Below are 27,339 nucleotides of genomic sequence, written 5' to 3'. Positions count from 1 at the left end.
CTTTTAAGTATTATGCAGTAAATGTAGGATTGCAGTACAGTTCACAAGTACAGAGGAGTTCCTTCACTTTAGTTCTTTAATCTGCTCTTACCTGGCTCATACTCACCCAGTGAGGCTGAATGCCTCTTAAATTGCCCTCAAGGTGGATAACACACTTACACTTCTCTGTTAACTTTTTTGACTCAGACCCTAAGTCCTCACAGATCTTCACAAGCACTGTGCTGGTGGGGCACTTAAAAATAAACAGGAATACTCTGGGGGAAGAAAATGCAGTAGTAGCTTTTAGCTCAGCCTTGGATTGGGAGATTTTTTTGAGTAATAATGTGGACAATTTGACTTTATGTAGTTAAAGATTTTGATGACTCATCTTTTTATTGAAAAAAAATCTGTTTCAAGTACAGCCGTACATCTTCATATAGGAAATTGAAAACTGATCTTGTTTCCATGCATAGCTGGGAAGTTGATTTTATTATTATGTATTCTGTCCTCTTTGGCTATAGGAAATACATGAATTTTGTTTAATCAGCTTCTATTTTAATTTCACAAATGATGTTTTGAATTGCAATGAAATATGCTTTGTGAAGCCTTTACACTTTTATACATGGAGAACTGAATGATAACTTTTCTTGTTTAGGAACGTCATCAGCTGAAAAAACAACTTGAATTAAGTGAACTACAAATATCTGGAGCAAAATCTGAAAACAACTCTGACAGTGAAAGGTGAGATATAACTTGCCTGTGGAACTTCTACTATTGCTAGGAAATGTGGGTTTTTTTGTTTTTGTAGACATCTGAATTTGCCTTTTCTAACTTAAAAACTGCAGTGTGGTAGGGGGTAGGGATTGTCCATCTGAATGTAGGTTTATTGACATGTAAAATACCAAGACAATTATTTTTTGCAAGAATGACCACCTTCATGCATCTTTTCTGAAAAGTTGTTTGCAAATGTGCGAAGTCCATTGTAGGTAGAACAAGCTGTGACATATCTATAGCTTGCATTTTTCTTAAACAAGCATTTCCAAATTCAGAAGAGTATGATCCTAACTATGAATACTTTCACTACCTAAACTCAAAGGTTTATATGACACTGCTTCAGTGGGTAAAGATGAATTATAACCAGAGACTGAATAATAGTGCTTGATTACTACTTACGGTTCTGTGGCACCCAGAAATTAAGTTTTAAGGTTTTGGGCTTCCTGCTGTTCTTTGGGAAGCATAAACATGAAAGGAGGTCCCTGCTGAGAGCTTCTCGGTGCCTTGTATTGATCTTTGACCAGCTTCTCTGGTTTCAGAGTAAGAATGGCTTTTCACAGCAGCCTGTTAAAATAATAACTTCAAATGAACAGATGTCGCTCACATACAACATAGAATATGGAGATGAAAGATAATTGCTGTTTTCCTTTACCTCTGAATAACACAGACACTTCTTGCTTCAGTGAATCCTTTTCAGTGTGAAAAGTTATGCTGCAGTAAAAGGGTAAAGGCAATGTTCAGGCAGGAATTTGTGCAATGCAGGCAAGCTCACAGTTGCAATCTATGCCATGCAAGCAATGAATCTGTGTTCAGATGATGCTGGTTTATTCTTAAATTGTCTTTACCTGTCTCTACCTTATCAGACACTCAAGCTTCACCTTAGGAAGGATGTCTGTTCCATTTCTCCATTGCTATCAATGCTTAAGATTCTGACTCTTCCAATGAGATACAAAATATGTGCTAGAATTGCAATTAAAACATAAATTAAAGTTTTATGAGATGTTAATACACACAACTGAAAAACCTGCAGCAATGCTTTGAATTTTTTGAGTCCTTGTCAAAGTGCTGCTGTTATATTTCTGCAGAGTACTTCACTGTTAATAGAGACTCTTTTGGGGGAAACAGGATACAATTCAGTCATTCACTGGAATCACGTCCTACAGTTTGCCATCTGCTGCTTTGTCTTAGAATGGTTTTTCTATTTGCAGCTTTAACAGTTTTTTTTCTGCTGTGCACAGACCAAGATGAAAAAAGCCTTTTTGTTTTTGATTCCCCTCCTCCATTCTCAAATTCTGTCCAGTCCTGAACCTGGGAGTACAGCAGTTTATTTTGTAAGCGAGAAATTGCTTTCTTTGACAAATTTTAAGAATTGGACATTCAGATAAAAATGGAGACTCCCATGGCCAAAGAGACAAAAACTTATGAAAAAGCTTCACTCCAGTTTCCTTGCATATTCTTCAGCTACTTTTCTGACAAGCTGCCAAACCAGCTTGTGGCAGGAGTTCTGTGGGAGTTCACTTTCTGTATTAAACACATTTGAAGAAATGCAGAATCTATCTGAAGAGTTGTATGGACAAATTTAAACCATTCATAGCATTCCTGCTGACTGCTGAGGAGTTAATACTATTCCAGTTAGCATTCTGCTGCTGTTGGCAGCTCTGCCAAATTCTTGACTCAAGGCTCCCCTGCAGTAAGACAGTTTTGAAAGCAGACCTGCTTCCTGGCAGGTCTGTTTAGCATACATTTCCAAAATATTTGCAGGTAGTAGTAAGTCAGCCTAAATGTGTCTCTCTGAAGCTAAAGATCTAGTTGTGTAAAAACCTTTCACTAAAGGCAAACACACCTTGAGATGAGTTTTGTCACATTGTTTAATTGTCAGCACTTCAGGCTCTGAGTAAGCATGTCAGTATGCAAGACGAAGGTGAGATAACTTGGGTGGAGACAGCCACTTGGACTAAGATCACATTAAAATGTACCTTGGACAATTTGACATCTGTCAGGGCAATTTGACCTGCCTGTCCTGATTTATGGTGGACTGTGGGGGTTGTTCTTGTTCTGCTTATACTGCATAGCTCCCCACTTACAGGCTTGATCCTTTGCATGTTTTGCCAGGTCACAGCATTTGGAGGAGGTAGCAGCCAGCCTGAGAGAGCGGATCAAGCATCTGGATGACATGGTCCACTGCCAGCAGAAGAAAGTCAAGCATATGGTTGAGGAGGTGAGATGTAGTAAAACAACTCAGAGCCTTTGGGGAGCACTGATTCTTTTAGTACATAACCCAAGGAGAACTGTGTTCTTTGTGTAGTTGCTTTCTGCCACCTTTGTTACAGTGGAAGTTGAGTTAAGCATCTGGAGCCAGTGAAGCAGAAAGAGTAGATGAAAGCAGTTTATTGCAGTGGCTGTGGGTTATATACTGTGATCTTTAGGCTGACACTAGTTCTGTACCTCTTCATGGGTGTTCAGGAAATGCAACACAACTTCCAGCTCAGAGGGTACCTCTGATATGATGCACTCTAGTCATTAATGGTCTCCTTCCTGTACAGAAGTGGAAGGCAAAAGCTGAGTTTATTGCTTTGTTCTTCTGGTTTTGGGAGATTTTGCTTAGGTTCTTTTGTTTGTTTAATATGATTCCTCACAGAAATAGGTGAGCAAGCACAGGTTCTCACTGCTCATCTCTTCTTACCCTGGTCTGGGGACATTGTCTTAGCTGCTGCCATTTCCTGTAAAATTTTAAGTGAAATTTTGCTGGATAAATGCTTTAAGTTACAGGCTACCTGTGTGTCAGGAAACTGTTCTGTGGTCAGAAGGCTGTAATTGCAAACATTTCTGTTTGTCCAAGTGGGAAGAATGTCATGGGAAATAGATAAGTTTAAATTGGAGCTTTACAAAGCTGACAGCTCTATTAGACGAGCCTCCTACTGCAGAGATGATGGGTGTTCATGAGATACCTTTGATTTGTATCTGGACATCATACACTCAAGATATCAAATGTTTAGAAGCCACTCAAATCTAAGGCATTCTTTCTGCATTTGTATTTATATGTATTTACATATGCTTTGTTTTATAAGATTCTGATGCAGCCCTTCTGTATGATCACATGTGTGATGCTAGTGTATTTTACACAGAGGGATTAAAGTTCTTCTGTTGTATCAGACATATCTTGAGGTTTTGGTTTTAGTTTAGTTCACCATTATCACTGTTTTTAAGCATCCTAGCTGGTCTAAAACAGAACTTACAGTCTTCATACCATGGCATTTTAATAAAGAAAGTTTATCCAGTCCAGTAATCCAATCCATCTAATTAATGGATTATGGGAACAATTATTTAATCTGCTTTGTATCTCTGTACACCAGAGTTTTTTCTGAAGGATTTGTGATATATGTGGCACCCTTAATGAATCTAGTAATACATGAGGATGGTGGCCTAAGTTTTGCCCTTTATTACTAAATATATTTCAAACTTCTGGTTGTAACTTGACCTCTAGTGGGCTGCATTGGTATAACAAGTCCTTTCAGCTCTATCTTTTGTTCTGGAATAAAACCACATAGAAAGCTTGAGCCAATGATTATCATTTCATTAATATTAGATTTAATGGGTAAGTTTAGCTTGTTAATTACTTGTAATGCTTGTAATGTATCTCTCCTGGTGCCTTGATATACACAGAAAGCCCTTCTAGACCATCTGGTTATCCTATTTAGTGAGTGTTAGGTGACCAAGTCACTATTAATTGTCAAACATGTCTGCTTCTAACTGCTGTCTTACTGCCTGCTTTTCAGATTCAGTTAAACCTCTTATCACTCTTGACTGCCACCTAGCCATAGGGGGGATATTTTTGCTCTTTCCTTTAGTTTCTGTGTGTTTTATTTTAATTCAGCTTCCTTCTGCATGAACACCTGTGTAGCTACATCTATATTTTCACTAGTGAGCTAGCCAAAGACTCCTGTAGCAGAGGTTTGATCAGGTCAGGTGGTACCAAATACATCAGGCATTTAATGTTTGTTTCTTTCTTAATTTTGTGCTATTTGTTGCTTGTGTTTGTACTGTGTTTGAGAAAATATCCATAATATAGTTGGCATGCCCCTGTTTTAAACTAGACTCTTGAATAATGGCCTAAAAATAGCAGTTTTAATAATGTGGATAAGAGTAGCTGTTCACCATGGGGCAAGAGAAAAAACATTGCAGATATGTATGTCCTCAACTATCCAAGCATGTGGTGCTTTTCATGATTTTGTGTTTTTTCATAATATTAGATAAGTATTTTTTGGCTTATTTTAAGCAAACACTTATTAACTATGCCATAGAAGCTGAAAAGTTGGCAACAAAAATATTGAAAAGGAATGCTATCTGAAGAGTCTGTTCTGAAGTTAGGTTGAAAACTAGTGAGCAGCAGCACTAAAAATATCTGCTAGAGCAAATAGGGAAGATTGCACTACTATTTAAGTCCCGGAAGACATGTTCATCAGGGTATATTTAAACACACATCCTCCCTACACTAAATTTAACTGATTGCAGAATGTAATGGCAAGGAATATCAAGAAAAGTGTAGTGAAAACCTGCCCTGTTACTCATTGCACTATTTTCATTACTGGTATCTGTAAAGTAACATGCCATCTTAGGGTTTATGAGGGTATTATAATCATATTGATAACTTGCATTTAAATAATTGAGAAAGAATAACCAAATAATTCAAAAGCTAGAAATCTTGCTTTCTGAAACACTTAGCTTCTCTGTGGCAGTCAATGGAGTGAGAACAGGCTGACCTGGGAAACTCAGGAGAGAAGTGGAAGGAAAGGAAGTAGTTAAAATTATCAGCAGAAATTGAAGCTGAAACAGGGCTACTGTTTGAGCTGCTAGGTGAGAAAGCCTAAACTTGCTTGACTACAGGATGAGCTTTGTTTACAATTAATCTTCATATATTGGACACAGGTTTGAAGTATAAATAAGGGCTTTACTCTTCCAGTGTAAATCATACATGTATGCTGTTACCATCTCCAATTCAGAGAAATTGGAGAAATGAACATCACTTCAAAGGGATGCTGAACAAACAAGATATACTGCTTCAAACTCATATGGAGAACTGTCAAAATTGGACAAGTAGTGAGCTGAATCTCCTGCTGAAAAAAATCACGGAATAGATTGGAATAGATTGCTCTTAAGCCGTTTCTGGGAAAGCTGACGGATCGTTTGCAAATCATAGATGCAGGGCATTCTGTAAAAGAACAGCAAGCAGCCAGGAGGAAGTGAAAGAGAAGCTTTAGAATGGAGTTTTGTGATGCAGCAGGCAACTCTTAACACCGCTGGTGCTATTTTGATGGCATTTAAAAATGTGTTAGGAGCTGGTGGTCAGTCCTAACTTAGGCATGAAAGGGGATACTGCAGAGAAGCATCAGATGTAGGAGGCCATGGAGGTAGAGTATTAACACCTTCCTCTTCACAGATCTCATCATATTGGTATTGATTTCAATGATTACTGATCTAGGGAATTGAGCCCAGGCAGAGGAGGACACTCACAATTCAGTGTGCTCACATTCCTTAGCAAAAAAAATATTTCCTTCTATTTTTTTTCCTCTGAAAAGAAATCCTTCCATTTCAGGCATTAATAGAAACCTTTTTCAACTTGATCTAGTCAAATCAGTCATAAATTAAATAGAAGCCTAGAAAATTACTTTCAGAAGAAAAATAAATGGGAGAAATAAGATGGAAATTTTCTGGAGTTGGTGACCTTCAACACCTCTGTGTATTAGCTCTCATGCACACACATTTTTCATCCTCACAGGGATTCTTTTCTGTGAGAGCAAAAATTGCTGCTCATTAGTGCACCAGCTGAGCAGAAAGTTATCCTGCATGGTCTTAAAGCCTCATGTTCTCATTAGAGAGAGATTGCAGATGATTTATGGCTGACAGATTTATCCCTGTGTTGAACTTGTTTGTTAAACAAATCTATTTGTTCACAGCTTAGTGTAGTATGCTTTAAATGCAGTGCTGGCAGTTAAAAGTGCAGGACTTGCATTTTGCAGGTGTTTAGAAACCCAGCCCTTTTCTCATACTATTTTTACATCACAGGCTTTCAAAAACCAAGTGAGGAGACACAGATGGCCCGAGTGGTCAACCAAGGCTCAGTTTTTTCAGCTCTGGCCTTTGTAGATGTCTTAAAGTATGGCTAGGTAGAGCAAAGGCAGTCCTGGTAAAAGACTGTTTGATGAGAGGAAGAATTTGCAGGGAGACTCACAGGTGGAAGGCAGAGGCACACAGACTTCAGGCCCTTCCACTGAGGCGTTTCCCTGCAGAGATGGGACTGGGCAGGCAGATGCAGGCACAGAGGGAGGGCATGGGAAGCTGCTACCACACTGTTCCCTTCAGGGCTGAAATTGCTCTTGTTCTGTGAGAGGGGTAAAAGCTTCTCTTCGAAGTATCTATCGGATGGGTCCGCCAGTTCATCCTGTCTGTGCCACTGAAGGAAATGAGACTTTCAAGTAAGATAAATCAAATACAAAACATAGATTTTAAATTAGCAATATAATTATTTTGTGGCTTGATCTCAATTTCAAACCTGGAGAGATTTGAGAGAGGTTTAGTTTTGAGAATTATGCATTTCACTTTGAAATGGATTGCAATTTCATTGCCCAGTAAGCTTATTTTATATGTAATGTTGTTTCATTGTTGAGAAGCAGAGGAGGGAAGGAAATTAGCATTTACATTTTATAAGCTAGGCAAGGAGGTTGATGCAGATATAGAAAGCTGTTCTGAAGGGATCTGAAGAAAAAAGGACATTTGATCTCATGCCAAGATATTATCTACAGAACTTAGATTTCACATGAAATTCCCCTAACGACTGAATTGAACTGTCTCTAGGTCATGGCCCATGAGCTGTTCTCCAGCTTTAGTCTCAGATTCCTTGGATAATAAATGGTGACCAGACACCAGGGAGAAGCTGTCTCCTGTTCTGTCGGGGAGGATACTTGCATGAAAGGACACAGTGCTAATGAGCAAATGATATCCCAAATACAGAAGAGACTTTGTATTGCACAAATGGGGCATAAAAAGAAGAAATTTTTCCAAAAAAGACTTAAACATCTGAAAACATCTGTATCAAGACACTCCAACTTCAGATATATAGTGAAATTTCCCTCTTTTAATATGGAAGAACAGTTTCAAGGTCGTGTAAGAGAAGCCACAGAGAAGGAGGAGAAGATGGAATTACCAACAACAGATGCCAAACTTTTATTAACCAAGATCTGCATTCCATAGTACCTGCCATAAAAATGAAACAACAAAAATGCAGAACAGGAAATGTAGAAAGAGAAACACACCTTGGGATTCTGGAGAAAGAAGATAAAGGACATAACATGAATAACTTTCCACACCCTCCTCCCCCCCTCCCCAGTACAAGTGTTTGGCATTCCTCAGTGGACTTGAGCAAGCAGTACAATGCTTATCTGTTGGCAGAAGTAGAATCACTGCTGGTGTTTGGTGAGAGGGTTTATATATGCACAACATCAGCACTTTCAGCTGGGAATTGCCTGGCCAAGTCACAAATTAGAAACTTGCCCATCACTAAGGTAATGCTTAACGAGGTGGGTTGATGTGCAGACAATGAGCCAATGTCTGTAACTCATTAGGACATGTCAGCCCCTGCTTTAGCAATACATGGACATCAACCACTGGACAATGTGTTCATGGAGCTCATTCATTTAGGAAGGTCTCTACATTGGTGCATTAACCTAAATCAGTCAGTTACTTCTTCTGTAAATGCAATGTGAGGTTTAAAATACAAAAAGTGTAAGTTTAAGTGGATAAGTTGTTCACGTGATTTAAGGAGGATTAAAAGGCAAAGGTGCTCGTTCCTATTCGCTGCATTATGCTCCCTGAAAAAGTTTCAACTCTTATCTAGCCTCTCATAAATACCAGTTAAGGTCCAGTGAAATACAGGACTGAGGAAAATCCTGTTCTCCTTGTACAGCACTTACCTCTGCGAGCTCAGGCTGATGTATGTTGCAATGTCTTGTCTGTCTTGTTTTGTGCATGCTGTGTAGCATCTGTCCTGTGCAGTCATATTTCTGACTAATTTGTTCATGTTTCTGTATTGGTGTTACTGATGCCCAGTACATTAATGGTGAATGAATAAGGAAAATATAGGTATACCTGAATAAAATGATACTTATATATATTAAAACTATATGCTGGTAAATATTTTAAACTAATGGATAATACTGTTAAGTGGTAAATGGTGACTAATATCTGGATCTGTTCCAATCGAGCAGATCACTATATAGTTTAATGCCTCCAAATCTGTATCTGAGTTACTTAGAATAAAATAGTTTCCTATTTCAGGCCTTCTTTATAAAGGCTCTACATTTAAAAACAATTTTTACTTTTCTCTCAAGATGTTTTTTCCTTCTGCTTTAATAGCTTTGTAATTCTGTTGACTTTTCATTCTAATACCATTAGTCACATACCCAGCATTTCTTTACAGACTCTTCCTTTTAGATCTTGCAGTTCTCCAACTCTTCTCTTGACTGTTCTTCTTAGGTATTCTGTCCACGAGATCAGTTTAATGCTGTTGACTCTTTTCATCTCACTTTCCATCTTAGGGAAGCAAAGTTTAGTATTTACAAAGCCCATTCAAGTACCCTGACAATTGTTTGGTATTTGGAGAATCTATAAGGAGCAGAGATGACAAAGAAAGAGATCTTCATCAATGGAATGGACAAGAAGAATTGAATTTTCTGGGAGATGCAGCAAGATGAAATGACAATCTGAAGATTGAGGCAGTTTGAAAAATGACTTCCAGTTTCTTGAAGGAGACAAAAGCATAGAGGTGGTGACAGCAGCAGGGCAGAAACAAGGATGAGAGATCTAAAAAAGAAGTCCGTGACCATATTAATCCTGAGTCAGTGGATAAATTCAGGATGATTCACATTCCATGTTGGACCTTGCATGCTGATTCAGATAATTGGAAATTGCAGTGGGTATATGAAATGCAAGCTGCACACCCAGCACCACTGGCAGGGAGCTTCATGGATTGTGCCAGGATGGGGAGAGATTCGGTGCCCCTTCTCTGCCTGGCAGGGAAGTGCCAGGGGTGGCTGAAGGGCTGAGAGCACAGCATGCCCCTCAGTTGCTGGCACACCAGATAAATTACAAACTGGAGCTTGGGCCTTGTAGCTTTTCTCTTCCCAGCTTTGGAATAGTCAGATGTCTCCCAGCTGGAGAAGGGAAAGCAGGAACAATGGATACAATGGGTTGGGGGAGGTAAGAGAGAATGCAGTGGTAGGAAGAAGGGTGACTGTGTGGTCCAGAGTTGATAAAGTCACATTAGTACTGTCAGCAGAACTGTTTTGAAAGGAATGAGCAGCTCATTAATGTAACTGATATTTCTAAGTATGTTGCCAGTTTTGTTTTAGTGCTTAATGTAGACAGGAAGGTTATAGAAATACAGGTAGAAATGTGGAGTCTTAACAATGTCAGGTCAAGAACTAAGGGCTAGGGAAAGTCTGTCTGGACATTTCTGGAGAAGGTTGGCAGAGAGAGCCTGAAGAATGTACCTGAATAGTGCTTGTAGAAAATGATGAAGAAATCTGAGAGGGTAGTTGTGCAAAAGCCAGGCTTGGGATAAAGTTGCTGAGTACAGTGAGCAGAAACTCTTGAAGCCTGCAGACACTGCAAGGATGAGGTGGATTATAGACTGTGAGCATTGACCAAAGAAAACATAGGAACATCTTGATGATAATTTTATCCTGAAGTCAGTCCAGAAATTACTTAAATAAAAGAGTCAGTCCATGGAATTCTAGAGTCTTTGGCTTGCACTGATTTGTTTCTGACCATTCTGACCAGACTGTTCTGGCCACCACTCAGGCCTGGAGTTGAGTGCTGTGTTTGACCCATCTTGCTTCTCCTCTTCTCCTCCTTATCTTGTATTCAACCCAAAGTCAAAATCTATTGCTCTGACACCTGCTAGATGTTCTCTTGCTTTATGCAGCTGCTAGAAACAAAGAAATTATCAATATGTGGATTTGTGGGGTTTTAAAATTTAATATAATAATATATTAATATATTAATATAATCTCTTAGAGTTATTCCTGTTTTTCCTGGTTCCCTGTGAGATACCCTCTCAAGGATTAATCAAATCAGCTTTTTCGTTCCTGATGTTAATGGCATAAGATGATGTGTACTCAAGTCCTTATTCAGTAAATAAACTTATTTTTATAGTAAATTACTGTGCTGGGATGTGTCATCTGTGTCAGGACACTTGTTTAGCCCTTGGCCTGCAGTAGCTGCTGAGGCAGCTGTTTGGCCGAGTGTCTGGTGGTGCAGAATTCCTGCTTCATTCTGTGCCTGCTTTCCTTCTGCAGTGGCCTCACAGGGCTCTGCTGTGTCCAGGGAGCAGGACTGCAGGACATTTTTCCTGGAGCTGAAACAGCCTCTCATTTTAGCACCTCAAATGCAGCCTCACTGCTGCATTTATTTCTCCTGAAATGTATTTGGGATGTGTGGCTGTGTCTGAGTTCCTAATGTTTAAAGGTTTTATATAGGTTACACAATTCACAGCCTGATCATTCTGTAACCTGCATGGTCTAACCACACCGTTCTGTCTGGCTGCTCGACTGAGACACAGAGCTTGTGATGATATTCTGCATATTCTCTGCAGAAAAGAAGGTGGATTTAAAAAATCTGGTGTAATTCTGGGGCAAAGGCATGGTTTTAATGGGTTCTGACTGGTACCATGTAAACATGTTACAGAGAGCCTGGAGGTACTGTTGTCTATGCTTCAGTCTGCTGCTCCCTAGAGCATCCTCACCAAAATACAAAATGTCTCTTTGGAGTTCAGTTCTGTGTTTGGGAAGGGGAGGAAGCTGTTTGTCAAAGTCTTCCTTTTTGTATTCTCTGTTAGATTTTAAGGTTCTAACCTTATCTTTGCCTTCAGACTATTCTAATAAAATAATTCAAAAATATCCTTAGGGAGCTGTCTTTCTCTAGCCAATGTAAAAAATAAGCAGAACTTAAATTTTAACGTACACAAAATCTATTTGTACATGATTCTGGTGAACATAATGGTTACTGTCAGTTTATTTCACATCTTAGGTCTTTCTATCACAGAATGAATATAAGTTAAGGTAAATGCCTGTGAAACACAAGAGTTGTCTTGCTTTTGGATGACAGATAGTTTAATCACTTATTTGGAAACAGAAATATTTTGTGTTTGATGTAAAAACCAGCCTAGGCAGCTGATGGAGTTGATTATTTTCAATAACAAGCAAGAATGGCTGTGTGCCAGTGTGATCACACAGCTGTGCTTGGCTTTGGGCTTCTTTGTGTAGCACTGATTATTGGTGTTAGTAATATTTCCTTATATGCATAGTAGGAGAATATTAATAGAGAAGAACCACTTGAAAGTCCTAAGAGAACAGTTTATCTTTTCTAAAGTGGAGTTTATTGGCAGGACTGAAGTTACTGAACCAGGGAAGACATAACTGACTTAATTCAGTCTTACTATTAAACAAAGTTGTGATAAAACATGAAGATCAAGGTATGTTCTAAGATTTTCTGAAAATGCTACAATATGACATGGGTAGTTTTTCTATGGACTTTAAAAGAGGAAAAAAAGGAAAGACCTGATTTTGAGAAAGATGGATGATGACAGCACTCCTGTATTCTGTAACTGTTCAGCTGAAAACACTGTATGGTGTTTATGTTTTAGCTTTTCCAAGTAACAACTGATCATTGTGTCAGTGACATGTGATACCTGAAAGTCATGGAGACTAGATTAAATTCACTTGGTGTTACAGCTTTTCATTTTTCAGTTCAATATGTGTATTTGTTTTGCTTCTTTTTTTTTTTTTTTACAGTTCTGTATGTTTTTGTTTAAATATTTTATAATTTCTAGCAGTAAAATTTTGGGAGAGTATTGTTTTCATTATTGTGCCTTGAGTGTTTTATCCTTCTCCTTTAGCAGGATGGGAATATTTATATTAATCATTGGTTTCCAGATACGCTGAAAAATTTTACCCTGGTGATGGGGATGTTAGTGTTTGTTCACAGCTTTGATTTTAATATACAGAGTTAAAAAGTGACTGGTGAGAATGCATGGGAAATTTGACCAAAGTATTCAGAAATGGTCATTCTTGCAATGACTGCTAGAAAAAAATGAATGTGTTCTGAGTGTTCCTTGATTTCAGTTTAGCTGTTCTGTAAAATGAATTCACTTTAGTAAAAGTCCACTGAATTTGGTAGCTAATCCAGGGATTAAAGCAGTTTGTGAATACTTACAGGTATTCAATTGTTTCTGAACAATAATATTAAATACGTTTTCTTCCTCTGATACCTAGATAATTTTCTCCCATCCCCATCAGACTAAATATCTTTGTTTTTCTTCATAGATTGAAATGCTAAGGAAGAAAGTAAAAGAAAAGGAATTATTTATAATACAGCTTTTAGACAAAATCTCTTTCTTAGAATGTGAGGTAAGGCATTACATTTTAAGTTTACATTATTGTGATTATTTTATGAAACCAAATTAAATTTGAACCAATGTCATCCAGTGCTATCTGGATGTACTGTATGTATTTGCTGTTCTTCAAATGGAAATTAAACATATGACCAGTCATACCGTCAGGACTGTGTGTAATAAAGTCTCAATATTCACTCTAAGTTTCTTAACTTACAATTTGCTAATGGTTTTATAATGACTTAGGCCAGAAGCTTCTGAATAAAACTGTTGGTTTAATTTATATTCTTTCCAGAATTAAGGACCCCTTTATTTTATCAATACATACTTTTACACTGTTTCTTTTAGGGAAAGGGCAATGTGCAATTTTATTTCCTTGTTTAATTACCATAAATAAAATAAACTTGTGATGAAAATTACTGTTTCCCAGAATAAAGAATTGCAAGATAAACTGGACTACCTAATGGAAAACCAACAAAAGACCAATATAGAGACCAGAGATACTGGTGTAGAATGTGATCTTCCATACAGGTATTTACTTTTTCTGCTTGTTTGTAGGAAAATTCCTCATAATGTTCCTTATCAGTGTTGTATTAGTGAACCATTTTGCTAATGAACTGTTTGAGTGTGGAGTTTAAGAGTGCTTCACTCCTAGGTGCAGTTTACATAAGTGATTTATGGTTTCGGATTTTTTTTTTTCTTAAAGATGCAAACATACTGCAAACTCTTGGGGAGGAGTTATTGCCAATAATGCAATTTCAGTCGAGAACTCAGAGAGGGGACAGTGAGGTGTGGCAGGTTCTGGTGCAGAGTGGCTGCGCTGCGGACAGGGACAGCTCTGCCCAAGCTGCCCAGCCCTGGCTTCGGGCACACTTCACTCTGTGCCCGGAGGTGTGACCGGGAGCACTGGAGAGCAGGGAACACCCACAGGGAAGGGCTGCGGCATTCTGGAGATTCCTGGCCCGGGCTGCAGGATTGCCAGGTAAACAGCGCCGTGACATGGCCATGGCTGCACTGGAACGCTGCGGCTGCTCCGTGCTGCCAGGGCTCTGAGCCTGGCCTTGGGAAGCCCAGGTGTAGTGACTGAGGCTCTGAGCCTGGCTTTGGCAATCCCGGGTGTAGTGACTGAGGCTCTGAGCCTGGCTTTGGGAAGCTCAGGTGTAGTGACTGAGGCTCTGAGCCTGGCTTTGGCAATCCCGGGTGTAGTGACTGAGGCTCTGAGCCTGGCTTTGCAAAGCTCGGGTGTAAGTGCCTCCCCTTCTCCCCTGCTTTCTCTGCCCTGAGCCTACAGCAGGGCACTGAGCTCTGGGAGCAGGGCTCTGCACTTGCACTTCAGTATTCCCCACAAGGCCCCACATGGAAGGGCAAAACAGGAAACAAACCAGTAAAATAAAGAGGGCCATTTCACATTACTTTTATTACCAATAAGTAAACTTGTTCATTGTAACCGCTCTGCAAATTGAATTGTTTAGTTTGAGGAATGTAAATTAGCATATGAAATCAGCAAGCAAACTAAAATTCACTTCATAATTTAAAAATACACTCATTTTGGAGTTCTGCCTAGAGCATATTTTAATGGCATGTGTTTTGGAACCTTAAATACCCTGTTTTTTCACTCAGATTGTCAATAGAAACCTATCTTTGCCCTCTCTCGGGCCCCTCTGTATGTAAGCACAGCCCCTACTTATCTGATATTTTTCCTCTTTTTGAGATTTATCTCTTTGAAGAAATGCACCTCTGTGCAGTTTAGATTTCATGGAATTACTCTTAATGACTAATTGTGTTCTTAAATGCAATACTGCTATCTTTCTTTGTTGCAGGACTCTTAGTCCTAATAACTTTATTGCTGGGCGTTCCACTGTGAGCACCAGCAAATGCTGGCCTGTAAACATGTCAGTATCTGCCACGCATCTTATAAAATACTCTTTGTGGCAAGGATATTATAGAAAAGAAATTATACAAAAGAAATTTAATGGAATATTATATACAATTTTATAGAATATTATGGAATAAAGAAGTACGGAACATACCAAATGCACTGATAAGTTTAATTTTAGCCTGTCAATATCAACACAAGGGTGCAAGTTCACTGCCATGGCATTACAGCTGTGTGGCACTCTGACCTTTACTGTAAGCTTTCTCTTGTCTCCTGAACAGCACAAACTCTGAGAACAGAGCTCCTGAAAGCCCGAGGCCGGTGAGGACGTACACCCCGTTCAAGAGAGTGCTGGAATTCAGCACAAGGAGCAGCACATCCTGAGAGCCCAGCTCAGCCAGCTTTCCAAATATGAGCAGATCTTTGCGCCTTGCAGCTTGGTTAGATAAGTTTTTATCAGTTTAGAGGAGAGCAGCAGCATGGAGTCTTGCTAAATTTGTCCTGAAAGCAGCTCTTTGGTAACTTTTTACCTGAAGTCACTACTGATGTTAACTGTGAGGGAACAGGGAAGCAGCAGGCTGAGCGAAGCAGCAGTCAGGCAATATTGCTTCTTTAGAAGCTGTCTAGTGCAATGTGTCATTTCAAATGCCTGTAAGGACTTGTATAGCTGTACAGTTGGGGTTTTTTTTGTCAATTGTGTTGTAATTCTGTTTAATTAATTAGGCTCTAATGTATTCTGTTGTCAGTACTACTGGAGCAGTACCTGAAGCTGTGCTGGCAGAGGGAATTTGTGTGGAAGCTCCGGAACTGCCCAAACTGAGGGTGGCTCACACCTGTCCCAGAGACCTGGGGCAGCTGAGGGCTCTCTTCACCTGGGAGCAGCTCTTTTGTACCCAGCACTCTTTGTCTGGGAGGGAGAGATGAACTGGGCTGTTTAAAACAATTCCCTCAACACGTGGCAGATGAATATTGTGTTTGCTGCTCAAAACAGTAAGGGATAGAGCAGATTATAATGGAATTTGCTTTGTTGGACTGAGGCACTGGTTTGCACTTCTTCAGTCACAGGACAGAGTGACCATGGGTGACACATTCAGTAGCAATTATGTAGAAAAATCCATGACACTTTATTTATTTACTTTTCTATAGGAAAGATAGGAGTTTTAATTAAACAAAAGTTTGCCTACTGCAACCTGCAGCAGTCCTTGCAATTCCAACAGCAATAGCAATCCTGAATCAGGATTTGGGGTTTTGAGTACTAAGTTTGTTTTGTTTTTTTTTTTGTCCAGACCACTTAAAATCTTATCTTTGGCTTCAAAGTAGCAACAGGAGCGACTGTATCTAGTACTGAACTAATTTAAATATATTTATAGGGTATTATTTACATCTTGTTTTGATCTTCCTCTCTTAGTGAGTTTAAAATGAAGTAGGAATATATTATTTAAATTCTGTTAACATGAATGAAGGACTTTTTTTTTTTTTCTAATTACAGCACCTGCAACAGAAAACAAACAACTTAGGTTCTGTATGATCAATATTTCATGCAGTGTCAATCCCAGGAGGTGCTCACCTTGCCACAGAGCTTCACAAAGGGATTGCTTTTATCTCCAGCCTAATGGAATTCAGTCCTGTCTATTCAAATCAAGTACACTTACTAAAGCTGTATTTAAAATAATAATGTTGAACACACAAGAAGATGAATAATAACTCTGATTTCAGGGATAAGCTTTGTACCCATGAAATCTTATCTCCATCTAGTGGCTGATAACAGCAAATATTTGGACAGTATCTGTTTTTGAAGAAAAGGACACTAAAAACTAATCCCAACAGGTATCTTAATGTCCATTAGGGATGCAACTAGGTCTTACAGAATGTTTGTTAGCATTTCTGTGCCCAAACAGTCCCTCTGTAATTCAGGACTTTAATTCTGGACCATGTTTTGTGAAAATTACTTTCAAACTTAAGATGAATGGATGAAGGTGGTAGTTTTAGATAAAAGGAAATGCATGTTGCTGCAAAAGACATTAACTGACAAGTTTAAAAAAGTGAAAATCCTTTACCCCTCTGATTTTGGCCAGAAGTCAGGAAACAGAGCCTGATGACTGTGAGGTGCTCAGTGAATGGTAGTAGAGGGCAGGGTAAGTATCAAAATGATGTTTTGACACAGACTCAAAGGAAGGTCATTCTACTTTTAATATACTCCTGAGGATCTCCTGAAAATGCTGCAAGTTATTTTTAACTCTGAGACTTGCAACATTATGATAATCTGCTCAAGACTTTACAAGGAATGCAGCAAGGCCTTAAGGTTTACTGTAAAGGTGTTCTGTGTAAATTTTGTCTTGACTGTTTGATGAAATACAGTATTTTTTTCTAAACCAAATAATGACTAAAGTCAAAGCTGTATTTTAAGAGCATTTTGACATGCAGTGAGCTGGATGACTATCACTTGATTGGACTACTGGTGTAGATTTGGTAACTGAAGAACAGAAGAGGAAGTGTATTTATATCATTGTGCTACATGAAAATGTAGAGCTTTCCAGTCAAATGAGCAGTAATATAAACTAGCATAGATAATAACAAACCTGACTGAAAAGATTGTAACACTTCTGGATAAATTTTCTCAATTTGAGACTGAGTTAATTAGTACTATCACATTAGAAACTAGTAAAATTTCTGTAAAAAGCAATAAAAGCCATATAGGAAGGTCCCAGAAAGTACACTAAATGTAAGTCAATTGTATGACTACATTTGTACCATGATAAGTATTCTTTTGTGATTTATTCCAGATACTCTGGAAAGTATTTTGGGATACACTTTTCATATATGCTGTACAAATAATGTATTTCATTGTATGCTTTTAATACATCCGGTATGTAGGACATGAAAAGGATAAATTGCAATAAACACTGTATTTAAACTTGTTGTTCTGTTGTGTGAACAGTCTTTTGGAAATAAACCTACCTTAAAAGGTTGCAGACTCTTGCTGTTCACAACCTTGTTTGTTCCAAACATGTGGGAATGGAGAGCGGCTCCTGCGGAGCCTCGATGTTCCCGTCGGTGTTTCCTTTGGCACACGGGCTCCTGAGAACAGGAAGGCACTCCCTGCCTAAAGACTCTCAAAGCCAAGTCACAAAAGTAGATGAACTCTTTCATGAAATAAAAAACTATTGACTTGCACAGGATAAACAAAACTGGGCAGCACAGCTCTTGGAAAAAACTCAACAGCTTCAGATCATCCAGATAACATCTGAATCCATCTGGGATGATGCTCTCCAGGCTTCAGCAGGATGAGACTGGGATGGTTGTGGCACATCTTTATTTACAGGTTATATCCACTTACTGATAATAGAGATTTATTTTTAAGACTATAAAAATAATCTACATGTCAGCTAAAGAAGAGGTTGTGCAAACACGATAATCACAGTGTCACAGGTTTGTAATGCTCACAGGAAGAATGTCAAGTTTTTAACTCAAATAATGCTTTCCTATTTTCATGTATTCAGCTCAGATTGCCAACAAGCCCTGATAAAATCTTGTTGAGATGGGCAGTGCTTGGTGCTGAACCTCCAGCATAGAATTCTGGGAGCTGGATACAGATGCTTTTCAGAGAGCTTTAAATATTTGACATCTGAACATCTCTGCATATGGAGGGATGAGAAGTAAGTTCTCTGTGCATGAAGTGCATAATTCTGCACAGGAAATCCCTGCTCCACAGAATGGAGAAGGGCATGCTGAGAGTTTCATTCCATTTACATTTTACTTCACTCTTGTTCAGCCCCTGGGGCTATTTGCATGTGTAAAAGAAGAAAAGTGCAGAGAGACCTGAGTTAAGGTCTCCTTAACTCCCAGCCCTGCCTCAAGCACAACATGGAACGAGCACAAGAGCAGGAGCCATTTACAACTCAAGGTATGTGAATATTTTACAAATAAAAAGGGACTTGGTGATTTAAAGAGAAAATACATAGAAATGGACATCTGTGAGGTTACAATATTCTGTAAAGGCAAATGGTATGTAGGCAATGCAGTGATCTCATGGTTGCTTCCCAATACATTGATAAGTACAAATACATATAGATTTGCTTTTGAAATGTTTGGGACTTTTTTTTCAGAAATAAGTTTAAGGGAGGAGTTGTTTTTTTAAGGAAAATGAATTATTATAAAGCTGCATCATGCTGATAAGAAATTATTTTTTTCCCTAAATGCAATAAAATTATTTAGTTAAATTCCAAATACTCATACCATTTTCTTGTTATTTTGGGGGTGATTTACATTCTATGTTTACCTTGTTTCCTCTCAAAACTCCTGAGCAGAGAAATGGTAATGGTAGTTCCTGCCCCCCCGGCCCAGATAAAAACCCTATAAACTAAAGATTCTTTTGCTCCTTTTCCTAATGAAAAGAAGTAACATTTTATAAAGTTGAATAATAATACTAAATTACTAAATCTATATTTCCTTCTTTAAGTTTGTACTGAAGTTGATGCTGGCTCAGTAGCATGGTGTCTCAATACTGCCCTCTTGTTCACAACCAAGAATATATATTTGTTCCAGCACGTTCCAAATTTCAGCTACTTGCTCATCATTCTGGAACTGTGGGTTACCTGTAAACAGACAATGTTATTCCAAAATTTAACACTCCCAAACGGTAAAGATGAACAATATTCCTTCCCAGTGAACTTGGACAAATACAGACTCAGTGAACAGTGTTACCAGTGAAGTACAGAATGATCAGGTGAGATTCCCAGAAGCCATGTTATTAACACTTTATTATCTTCATTTTTTGCTCTACTTTTTTCTGTGTTTATACAGTTTAGCACATAAATTGAACCCTCTGTAAATTGCTTCTCTGTACATGTCACAAAGCAGCTGAACATTTTGTGAGAGCAGTGCTCTAATGAGTTTATTCCTTCTAGATCCTCATTTCCCTGCTGGCAGGAGCAGTTTCCGTGCCGTGTACCCCACTCTCTCCTGCCTGCAGGATCAAGTGCTCCTTCCTGCAAGATGCCCAAATGTGACAGAGGTGCGTGACTTAAACTTGTGTAACAGAGGCAACAATTCAATGAACTTGTGTCCGGTAACTGCGGGGGATCTGCCGCTGAGAAAAACTCGGGGATTTCCCTGAATCTTAAGCAAAACCCCCAGGGGATTTTCCACGGATGATCCAGGTAGTGCGTAACAGATAAAAGATGTCGAGAAACTTCGGTAGAATACCAGATTGTGTGGTATTGTGTGGACTGTGGAGGAGGAAAAGTCAGAGTCTGCTGCAGCGCTGACCTAAAAAAATTGCTAAAAGGTGTCAAATTGCTCTCAAACCCACAGGCTTTCAGCGCTGCTCGGCACGTGGCACGCGTGCTGTACAGGGCACACACCGCAGCTTTCCCAGCTGCTGATGCAATTCCCGTAGGATGAAGGCGGGTCCCCAGCGCGGGGCAGAGCAGCCCGCGGTGCCGCAGCCCCCAGCGCACCCTCAGCGCTGTCCCAGGGCCGCGCCGTCCTTCGCCTTCCGAGCAGGTCGGGCCCCGCCGCCGCGCCGTCACTTCCGGCAAGATGGCGGCCCGCAGGGCTGTGCCGGGTGCCCATGGCGGCGGCTCCGGGGCTGCGCGGGCGGGCGCTGCCCGAGCTCCGCGAGATGCTGAGGCGGCAGGAGCGGCTGCTGGCCGACCGGTGAGGGCAGCCGGAGCGCGGGCGCCGAGGAGCGGACCGGGTTTCCCTCCGACTTCGCCCGTCCCCTAGCAGGCCGCAGAGGACGAACTACCCGCTCCCGTTCGGCGCCTGCGGGGCTGGGGAGGGCGCGGGTAGCCCCGGGCTCCAGCGGCTGGGGCTGCGGGCAGCGCTCGGGCTGTACATGGCCGTGTGGCTCTGCCGCCCGCGGGCACAGGGATGGACACCTGTCCTGTGAAGGGAGGCTGGGAGGGTTGGGATTGTTCAGCCTGGAAAAGGGAAGGCTTTGGGGTAACCTAAGTGCGGCCTTGCAGAACCTGAGGGGAGCGTACACGAACGATGGGGCAAAACCATTTGCGGGAGTATGTCGTGACGGATGAGGGAGGGAAGGGGTTCAAATGAAAGAGAGTAGGTTTAGATTAGATACAGAAGGAAGGAATTATGCCCTGTGAGGGTGGAGAGGCACTGGAACAGAAGCTGTGGCTGCCCCGTCCCTGCAAGTGCTCGAGGTTGTGTGGGGCTCTGAGCAGCCTGGCCTGGTGGAACGTGTCCCTGCCTGTGGCACGGGGTGGAACGAGATCATTTCTAAGGTCCCTTCCACCCAAACTATTTCATGGCTCGTGTGTTTCACTGACAACACGTAGGTAGTGCTGTGCTGCAAATGCTTTGCATCTTGCTGTGTTTCAGAAGTTTAGTATGTAAATAGGAAACCTGCCCCATTTAGCCATTCTAATAAAACTTATGTATTTCTGGTTGAAATAGGATTGTTTATAATAATTTTTGGTTTTCTGTTTCTTTGTTTTAGGAAGTTCATTGCTAGGCTTCCAGATAAAGGTAAGAAGATCTCTGATTTTGCTGAAAAGCTGAGGCTTGCCATTTCCCAAGAGGAAGAAGTAGCCAGGACAGCTGAGCTGTTATCTGCTGTTAGGTTGGAGTTTCAGGCAAAACAGGAGGAGATTAACGCAAGCAAACAAGAAGTTGTCCTAATTGAGGACACAGTGAACAATGCAGATCCCTCAGTCATTAATGAAAACTCTAACATTAAGGACATTTCTGACACTTCTGCTGAAAGGGAGGAGGAGGCAGAAGAAGATGCGACAAATCAAAGGACTCAGAGGAAAAATAATAAAGTAAAGACTGTTACAAAGGATCAGAATAGTTTTTGTGAAGATGTCTCCAAGTCAGCCACCAGCAATCACCTGAACAATGATCAGCAAATGTCCCAGAGCAACACTGAGGATGGGACAGAAAGTACATCTGCTTTGGACAATAGTAAAGAAGCCTTGGTTGATGCCTTTCAAAAAGTTACAATTACAGATGGGGAAAACAGTGAAAAAATATTGGAAAAAGAGCAGGATGTGGCAAAACACAAGAGCAATGTATTTGGAAGCCAGCATCCCAAGACACCACATTATATTGAAGTTCTAGAGGCCAGAGCCAAGAATCCAATCATAAAAAAACCCAAATTTAAAACAAATGCGTGAGTACAGATCTTTTCTATGTGCATAAAATGGGAAATGGTAGAGAACAAGCATGATAGCTTTGTTTTCTGGTGATGATTAAAGAGACTTAAAGTCTCATGACACACAAGGTTCATATGTTGGCTCTGTAGCTTTAAATGCCATAGAATCTCAGTGCTGAGCAGTGGTTTCATTCCACCCATCTGAAACAACTGTCATGAATCGTCATAGAATTTCATAGCTTAAGGTGCAAAACTACTAAACAATTGGTAAAACTTTTGGATCAGTTCTAGAACATGTAGAACTTTAATAGCTGGAAGTGTTTTGCTTTTTCTGCACTTTTGGGAAAATTACAATTTACATTGTCTGTTCTGGTAGCAGTAACAGTTTGTACCTTGTGTGACTCCTACAGAATTGCTACTTCAGTTTGCTAATAAATCAGCAAACCAGTTTGGTTCATTGCCAGGAGTAACTTTTGATACTGTCTCTCTGTGGAGAAATAGTTCTGTTTTCTCTGAGTGCTGTTTACTTTTTATTTGTCTGTGTTTCCATAGCACTTCAGATTTATTTTCAACTCTTAGGTGTTAAAAGTAAGTTTTGAAACTGGAGTTGTTCAACCTTGTGATGCAACTTTGGATCACAGCACAGGTGTTTTATGTCTTCCAGACTATCAGGAGAGCAGAGTGGATCATCTCATGGTTCCTCTTCCAGTCGATCACCCGGGGGATTGGGCTCTCCAGTTCCTCCAGAAGAGAGGAGACTCAGAGATAAGAAACATTTGGATGACATCACAGCAGCTCGACTGCCACCACTGCACCACTCCCCTGCCAAGCTGTTGTCCATAGAGGAATCCATAGCAATTCAGATACAGCAAAAAGAAGCTTATGAGGTATGCATTTACAATCTGGTCTGAAAATTATATCACTCCCAAAACAGAAAAGATAAAGGGAGCTTTTCATAACGGTGAATTCAGATGGGAAGACTTTGAGGAGAGGCACTTTGTCTTGTATTTGATTCTTTTAATGTTATAATTAAAGAATGTATTATTACTCTCTGAAAGTGTTAGTCCTACATTAAACAAAATCTTTGTGTGTTAATATGCTGACCTTATTGCACTCACTTCACCTCTGACTAGAAATTTAAATGTACACTTTCCCTATTAGTGATGACAGAGCTTTTGTCCCTTGCATAAATGAAGGCCTAGCAGTATTTGTTATTCTTAAAATATTCAAGTATCTACATTTGCCTTTATTTATTCTGTGTCTGAAGAATTCGGGTTCTGAGGTTCTAAATTCTGTTATAATGGATTTTGACTTTCCAGGTAGAGTCAGGCTAATGTTTAAATTAGACACTATTGTAGAAGTGTTCTGTTAAAACTGACACTACTGTATCACAGGTGGGGGCTGCCACATGGAGAATTTCAACTCTTATTAAAAAGAGTCAAATATTAATAGCATAGTTATGTATAAGTGTGAAAAGAAAACTGAAATTTCTTTGCTAGTTGCTAAAACTTTTAATTAAGTCCACTTTGGAATTACTGATATTATTATTATTATTATTATTATTATTATTATTATTATTATTATTATTATTATTATTATTATTATTATTATTATTATTTCAAGTTTATATTTTAGTATATTAGTTTATTCATGAGAATGACAAATGAACACTTTTTCTAACCTTGTCTTTTTTTTTCTGACATAGGAAATGCAAGCCAAGCTTGCAGCACAGAAGCTTGCAGAGAGACTGAATATAAAAATGCTCAGGTTTGAACCAGAGGGGGAGGCCTCAATGCAGTACAGAGAAGTGAGAGATGAAGATTATTTTTCAGCAGAAGACTGAATGCATGGAAGGGTGTCTGTGGATGAGCAGTGTAACTGATCTTTATGCAGTACTTCTTAAAACCCAAACCTGAATATTGAGAATGCTTCATCTTCTCAGCTTTTTCTTAAAATCTTCACATGACAGCTCCAGGAAAGGCTCATAATAAATATACATGTCACAATTATTTATCAGTCTTCTTTGGGGACTGTTCTTTGAGCACTTGGGGCAGTTAATTCTTGTAGAATGCCCCACAGTTCTCAGCTTTAGCAAAGTAAGCTCTCTAATACAGTTTTGCAGGCTAGGACGGGTCAGCTATAAGAAAAAGTTTCTTCTGTGCAGAAATCTGATTGCAAAGGGCTTTGGCACAAAACATGTCCATAAAGAAAGCTGAGGTGCCTGTGAACTGCTCACGTGTCTTGTATAAAGCTCTTGTCTTGTATAAATGTGAGCTACTTCTTTTACCTATTTAATATTACCTTTCATGGTATGGTGAAAATACCTGCCCAGAGAGTTACAAAAAATACCTGATCTTTAGGCTGTAAGGTAACTTCCTACCACATGAGAACTTATTTCTCTGCCTGCACCTTAAAATAACACTCGCTGCCCTTACCTTGTAAATAGCTAAGAATTTAAAGTTATTTTGTAACTCAAATTCTGTTTGGGCTTTAAGGGACTCTGCTGTTTGGTTTTTGGTTATTATGGCAAAGCACATTAAGAGATCAAGTTCATCTGAAGACTTTACTATTTTTATTAAAGATTTTTATGTTTTTCTGTATTTTTGTACACTGCTTTCATACTTTGGATGTACTATTTTTCGTAGCCCAATACTGTAAATTAAGAGATCCACCCTCTGGTTTTCTTGGAGGAAGTGTTGTGTGTATTTTTAAGTTTTGGCTGTTATTTGAAGACAAAAAAAACAAACTTCCTTACATGACCATGAATAATAATATGAATTTTGAAAGATAAGGAACACACCTGACACGTATTTATTTCACAATGGTATTTTCACTGTGGAGTAGGATATTCTGAGCCTAGTTTGAGCTCAGTTCCTTAAAGCAAACCTCAGAGATTCCTTGTATAGCCTGGCAACCTGTTTTCCAAGATGTTGCCACAGCTCTGTGTGTGCAGGGCTGTCCCTGGATGTTCCTGCAGGAATGATGTCTTTGGAAACTAATGCTGCTCCAGCTGCAAGTCATTGAAAAAGCTGCATGGAATGAAAATGTGGGAGGAAGGTCTCAGCCACTTCTTAGTGGAGGCAGCACTTCCCTAGCAGGCAGCAACTCTCTCCCAAGCGCTCCACAAGCCTTCCTGGGCAGTCCCTGTGGCACAGTCCATACCCTGGCACTGCAGCTGGACACGTGGAACTGCTGCTAAGCTCCTTGTGATATTTTTTGACTAGATCATCTCTTGCTCTTTGCTGAACCCTTTCAACTCTTGTAGCCTTCTGGTTCTCATTGTTCATTGGCTTCTCATCAGCTGCTCTTCCCTTTTTCTCATTAGGCTTACTTACTGTCACTAAACCCAGTGTTCTGCCTCCCACCCATTCCCTTTCCAATGACATGCTGCTGTGTGTGTGTGTGTGACTCCTGCCACTGCTACCTTACCTTGCTTTCTGGAACTCCATCTAAATACCAGCTGTGCACCTCCTATGTGCCTCAGTCCCTTGAATACCTCACAGAAACCTCAATATCTTTGTAGTTTTGCCATAACTGCTCTCCTGAGGCTTTCCTTATTTCCTGATTTGATTTCAGACTCTGCAGGTGTTTGTCATTTCCAGGCCTTCTCACCTTTCTACCTTCTTTTCATACTTGGGTTTTTTTCCCCTTCTCTCTTGTCTATGCTCCTTCTTCATCCTCCCAGCTTCTCACCATCACTGGCCTTTGTCAGCACAATTCTTTAGTTTGTTTTCAGCCATTCACATTGATCCCTCAGCATCCCTGTTGATGACCCAGTGGATCTCAGTTGTGCCTATTTCTGTTCAGCACGTGGCTCTGACTCACAGGCCAGAGGAGTGGGTGCAGTTCATCTCTCAGATCAATGCTTTCCATGCTGCCACCTGCTTGCCCAGCTGCATCTTATCATCAGCTCTCCCATTACTGCAGTTTGTACTGCTCAAGGACAAGGAGCCTCAGAATTGGATTGGCTTTCCCTGTGCTGTTTCATGAAACATAAATCACCACTTCCATGCTGTTTGCATCTCTTCCCCTGGTTGGCATCCCTGCCCTTACCCTGTACTGGCTGTGCTCTCACACCTCTGTGAGCGGCTGTGTGTGTGTTTTCTCTCTGCTGGCTTTTCTGTGCTGAAGGAATTCACACAAAGCTATGTGGTTAGGGACTTGTTTTCCAGAGTACTCAAATTTACCTCTACCTAGGCTTCTGCTGAGCACACACTTCTGCTAACTAAACCAACTCTCTTTTTTTTTGTGCTATTAACACATACTTTTGCTCTCTAAACTTGGTAAATTAGAGGCAATTTTCTTGACCTTTATTTTGATAGCATTCAACATGTTGGGTTTTTGCCAAAATGATCCCTGAATGGGCAAACTTTCCCTTTAAGGGGAGGTAGGGTGGGGTGGCAATCACTGTGGTAACAGGTGAAGTTCATTATGTGCTCATTAAACAATCAGCAGCTGCTCAGTGCAGTTTTGGGGAGTTCTTGTGGAGGAGAGTCTTGTATGAATGCCAAACCAAGCTAAAGGTATGAATTTTGATTTATTATTTTAAAGTTTGCAAAACCTAGAAGCTTTCTTGGGGGCTGTTGCTTCTGAGCAGAGGTGTGCACTTTGAATTAAGATTCTGTGAATGATAGAAAGCAAAGTCAGGTTTAAACAGTCCTTTGTTGAGGATATGCAATCCTGAAGTCTGTGAAAAGTTAGAGCACAAGAGGATCAAGAAAGGATTTGCTGGATAATGAAAGGATGAATCATTAAATGGTTTAGTCACATTGAAAAAAATTTCAGATTGAGTACGGTATTGCTGTTGTGTATTTCAATGTTTCCCAGTTCCAGATCATGTCCAAATGTATCTGAGAGCTAAGGAGCTTGTTCTCTGTTTTGAAAATGGACTGCTATATTGGAATGGGTTGTTAACACAGTAAAAATAAAGAATGGATAATAATATATTTTTGAAGTTGTTCATGTGAATAATGTTTTGTTTTGACCGTGTAAAATTTAGAAGAGAATGGGAACTCTTGCTTCAGTGCTTTACAAGGAAAACATGGAGATGGAGCTAGGAAACTATTGCTATATAGGAAAAGAAATCTAGGGGTGCAAATGGATGAGGAAAGACCTGAGAGACCTAAAGCTGGCCAATCTTGCAGGTCT

General features: G+C 39.9%; 1 protein-coding gene across 2 annotated transcripts in view; it reads left to right on the top strand.

Moving 5' to 3' along the window:
- Nucleotides 1-27,137, top strand: part of MYZAP (myocardial zonula adherens protein) — a 52,596-nt gene extending 25,459 nt beyond the window's left edge. Inside the window, exons 9-15 of one of the 2 annotated variants that reach the window (XM_066558593.1) lie at nucleotides 635-720; nucleotides 2,866-2,971; nucleotides 13,131-13,214; nucleotides 13,629-13,729; nucleotides 21,535-22,209; nucleotides 22,856-23,078; nucleotides 23,897-27,137. In XM_066558593.1, coding sequence (XP_066414690.1) covers nucleotides 635-720; nucleotides 2,866-2,971; nucleotides 13,131-13,214; nucleotides 13,629-13,729; nucleotides 21,535-22,209; nucleotides 22,856-23,078; nucleotides 23,897-24,034 — 1,413 coding nt within the window. In that variant the 3' untranslated portion in view covers nucleotides 24,035-27,137. Of the gene's footprint in view, nucleotides 1-634; nucleotides 721-2,865; nucleotides 2,972-13,130; nucleotides 13,215-13,628; nucleotides 13,730-15,355; nucleotides 17,994-21,534; nucleotides 22,210-22,855; nucleotides 23,079-23,896 lie in introns of those variants that run through there. The other variant, XM_066558592.1, reaches the window with a different exon arrangement.
- Nucleotides 27,138-27,339: the final 202 nt, after the last annotated feature.

This window comes from Molothrus aeneus, chromosome 13 (genome assembly GCF_037042795.1).
Source record: "Molothrus aeneus isolate 106 chromosome 13, BPBGC_Maene_1.0, whole genome shotgun sequence".
Taxonomy (NCBI): domain Eukaryota; kingdom Metazoa; phylum Chordata; class Aves; order Passeriformes; family Icteridae; genus Molothrus; species Molothrus aeneus.
This window is presented reverse-complemented; position numbering and strand designations above follow the sequence as displayed.